The sequence below is a fragment of the Symphalangus syndactylus genome, chromosome 19, assembly GCF_028878055.3.
Source record: "Symphalangus syndactylus isolate Jambi chromosome 19, NHGRI_mSymSyn1-v2.1_pri, whole genome shotgun sequence".
In the NCBI taxonomy this organism is placed as follows: Eukaryota; Metazoa; Chordata; class Mammalia; order Primates; family Hylobatidae; genus Symphalangus; species Symphalangus syndactylus.
The window spans coordinates 24,856,203-24,860,676 of NC_072434.2; the positions used below are offsets into that span (position 1 = coordinate 24,856,203).

The following is a 4,474-nucleotide window of genomic DNA, read 5'->3' on the forward strand; positions in this document are numbered from 1 at the left end:
CTCTGAAGACAGACCAGCCTCCATTTAAAGGGGATATGCTCATAATAAAAAAATACTGAATCTTCTCTGGAGATGGTGGTACCATTTAAAGCCTCAACAAGTTTTCATACACATATCTGGTATACAATTAGAAAAAAAAGCAAGCTGGCCAAGAAATTGGATACGGAAACCAAAATAAGGAGGAGAACAACAGAAATAGGCCCATATATGAACCAGATTTTAGAATAATCAGAAACTAAAATAATTATGATTAATATGCTCTATAAATTAGATGAAAATAGAGAATTTCTCAGAAATCTGAAATCTATAAAAGAAACGAATGCACTGTCCACAAAACAATAAAAGTCCTAATCAAATATTGGTTTTAATAGGTCAAAGACGCATTGAAATCTCTAGAGTGTTCACTAATAAAATGAATGGATGCACAAAGAGCAGGGTAATGGGGCAAGAGGTAGCAAAAAATTTAAGTAATCTTAAAGGAGAGCAAGAAAGGAGGCAAAATAGGACAAAGAGCAGTTGGAACAATAGAAAACAAATAAGATGACAGATTTAAATCTAAATGTATTAGTATGACACTGAATGAACAAAAAGCTCCAATTGAAAAACAAAAATTATCCAACTAACTTTTTTTTTAATTCTAAGTTGCTTGTAAGACATGTCTTACATATCATAACATAAAAACATTGTTTTGAAAGATGAAAAAGAAGCACTATGTGGACACTGGCCAAAAGAAGGCTGGTGTAACTATATTTATATTAGACAAAGTAGCTTTTAAGACCAAAAGAATTAGAAACAAAGAGGAACATTTCATAAAAATAATAGATACACATCAGCAAGACGTAACAATCCCACATTTGAATAACACAGCCAGAATATACAAAGCAAAAATGAATATTACTAAAAGGGGATAAAAACAATTCCGGCAGCAAACAGAACAAGCAATATAAAAAAAAAAGTATAGTATAGAGAAAGAAGTTAAACCACACAATTAACTAATTAATTAAATGTGTGCACTAGAAAACAAAGAAAATCTGAAAATCAGTATCTAAGCTTCTGCAGTGGATACCACGGTGTGCTGTGCAGATCACCCTCCAGGACTAAGACATTCATTCCCCAAGCTGCAGGGAGTGATGGCTCACACCTGTGTCTCTCTCTAAGCAGCTGCATCCAATGACTGGTCAAGGGGACTGAACAAAGGTCTACACCACTTCCTGAAGGGCTATTCTAGCTGCAGAATGCCCCCAGGGAACTGGCTGCAACCTCTACTGCAACCATATTGCAGTTCAGGTTCTTCTATCCAGTCTTGCTTCCTTCATGGTGGTCTTCCAAAAAGCATTATACAATAAACACCATATATGCAGATCTCCATCTCAGAATCTGCTTCCTGGAGAATTCAGCTAAATGGCAGCTGCTACTAAAGTGGACCAGAAAGCAGACTCAAGCATGGGAATTTGCAGCTCCATCACTGGTTGGCAATGAGGAGTCCCATTACTGATGGTAGGTGGAAGTATGGATAGCCCCTCGCATAAGCAGTAGTGCAATTATTAAAACTTTCACCAACCACGAAGTGGGACAGGATACCAACTGAAGGAAATTTATTGGGAGGTGAAATATCTCAGGCATCTGAAAGGCTGACAGAAGTAGTAATTATAAGGACTACAGAATCATCTTTTGCTGGGGGCTACCGAAAAATTGTGGGGAGAGGGAATTAAAAACTGAGAATCATTTGAGGTGACATGTGAAAGGTTAAAAAGCCTCTGTGGAGAACGGAAAGAGATTCTCATCTTCCTCACAGTTAGAAAACAGAAAGAGCTGAGCATCAGGCCAAGGATTTAATTATCAGGTCAACAAACTGCCAAAAAAACCCTGAATACCTAACATTGAATACTCAATCCTGGCAAATCTGCTATTCCAAGCACAGGATCCTGTCTGGGAAGAACCAAGACTGAGACTTTACACAGGAACATGTGGGTCGACAGACTTGAAAATCTTGAAACCCCAGATCACCTTAAACTCTCTGGGCCTGCAGAAGAGGCCCACTCCTCCTTCACCTGAAGACAATACAGACGCTTCTACTTCATAGGATACACAGGCCCCATCAGGATTTATCACCTCCTGGCCACCGGACTAGTAACCAGGATCAAGGGAAGGAAGCCCAAGGAAAGCTTCCACAGTGCTCGTAATGTCCTACATTTTCACCTAGTGTGTGGTCACATGGGGGGTTCCCTTCTAAAAATGTATTGAGCTGAAAAGAATGCATCAAGCCCAGGCGGTGGTGGAAAGGCTGGAGGACACACCTAAACATGTGGAATCCCAATGCCGGGCAGCCAGGGCCAAATCCATATCCCCCCAACATAGGGTACCCTGGAGGTTCCAATCCTGCCCACCCACCACCTATCAATCCACCCTTTCCCCAAGGCCCCTTTCTTCCTCTCCCAGGGCAATCCAGCTTTCCCCCCAGGTGGGCCGCTCATCCTGTGCCACAGCCAGGGTATCCAGGATGCCAATCCTCAGGTCCCTACCCTCCTCCATACCCACCGCCTGCCCCTGGGATGCCTCCTGTGAATCCCTTGGCTCCTGGCATGTTCAGACTAGGAGTGATAGTAGACAAGAAGATGCAGAAGAAAATGAAGAAAGCTCATAAAAAGATGCACAAACACCAGAAGCATGGCAAGCATTCCTCCTTCTCTTCCATCAGTGACTCTGACTGAATACAGGCCCTGGACCTTTCCCTCAAGTCTCGCCAGTTCTGTTCTCCCATCGAGCTTCGGATGGCATATTGTACCAGGGGAAAGTAGCCCTTGTGCTCCCCACCCCTACCCCCACCTGAGCCTAACCCTGCTGTTCAGCCCTGTGTGGCTAGGGAAAATGGGAAGAGGATTGCCATGGCATGAGCATCTTCTTGCTGCTTGATAGATCATATAGCTAATGAGTTTAGCAGGGGAGTCATTTTTTGAAGATGATGAACTAAATGTTGAAAACAAGTTTGAAAAAAATTGCTGAGCTGTACACTTCAATATGTAATGTAATATTTGTTTGTTGCACTTCGATAAAAAATTTCTTAAAAAAAGCAATTATATCCAATCTACATTTTCAAAGAAAAGTGCTTTATTAAGAAACTTCACAGTATCTTATCATATTGGTATTCACATACGTTAATTCTCTCTATCTTTATCACTGTGTCTACATAGTAGGCAAAGACCACACCAGTCAAAAACTATTCTTTATTAGAAATGTTAACTGTCAAGAAACTAATGAAACTTCAATATTATACAGTAAGTGACTAATAAAAATAGAAATTTATATTTCTACATAGCTTGAACACTAAAGTAGATACCATTTATATACTACTATGTGCCAAGTACCAGGCCAAGTACCTTATATACCTCATATAATTCTCATAATAATCTTCCTGTATTAATTCACCAAACAAATACATCTGTCAGGCCTTGTGTTAGATGCTAGAGATTCAGTAGTACACAAAAAGTCCAAGTCCCACCCCCAGTGGTTCTATTACTATACCCAAGAGAAAAGTGAGGCTTATTCAGGTTACCAGTGGCACTCATGGTCACTGTGGCAGACTCTGTAGACTGACCAACCCCACATCCATTCCCAAACTCTTCCTTGCATGCCTCTACCTCAGACACTAAAAAGCTAATTACTCATTTGCCAGCCAGTCTTTCACCTTGACTTAACCACATAACCTAGATTTGGCCAAAGACATAAGCAAAATTATCTTGTCCTGATAAAAGCTGCCTTTGCCCTTCCCTCCTTTCTCCCAGCCCACCATGTGGATATGATGCCTCAAGCTAAAGCAGCCAGGTTTTTTTTATGAGAAAAAGGTCAAAGAATCACAGAGATTCCAGCCCTGGCATCACTGAACATTACTATAATTACTGTCACTGAAAAAGATTTCTCATTATGTGAGAAAAATAAACCCCTTTGTAGTTTTGCCACTGTTATCCATTCCTAACAGATACATCACACAGCTAGCAAGTGGGGAACCAAGATTTAAACTTAAATCCAGCTCTCAACAAAGCATCAAACTGGGTCACTTTTCTATGAACATTTACTCCAAACTGTAAATAATACATTTTCCACAAATAAGTGCTTATTCCAAAGCCAGACAGATAATTTACAGAAACATCAAGAAGTCACCTGAGAACTCTGTTCTCCAGCATCTTTCACTTGGTTGCTGTACTAAATAAGCTTGTGACAACCCTTTCCTGACTTTTAAATACAGCTTTGTAGACATTGGTCTATAAGCAATAATGCCCTTTGAGCTTCTCAGAAGCATTAAGCTTTAGAATTAATAACACTAAACTTTCCAATTTTCCTAGAATATAGTAATGAATAACAGTCTGACTCACTTTCAATTAATAAATTATTAAGTTTATCTTAATCGTCATACTAAGACCAAAATCTGAGAAGAAAAATGTCTTCTGGTAGCAGGAACAATAACAGATGATATATT

The 4,474-nt window shown here is 39.8% G+C and overlaps 1 protein-coding gene across 1 annotated transcript; it reads left to right on the forward strand.

Moving 5' to 3' along the window:
• Positions 1–2,257: 2,257 nt before the first annotated feature.
• On the forward strand, positions 2,258–2,811 carry LOC129458188 (proline-rich protein 13-like). Its single transcript, XM_055233888.2, has one exon. The coding sequence runs from the start codon at positions 2,304–2,306 to the stop codon at positions 2,709–2,711; it is 408 nt and encodes a 135-aa protein (XP_055089863.1). The 5' UTR covers positions 2,258–2,303; the 3' UTR covers positions 2,712–2,811.
• The last annotated feature ends 1,663 nt before the right edge of the window (positions 2,812–4,474 follow it).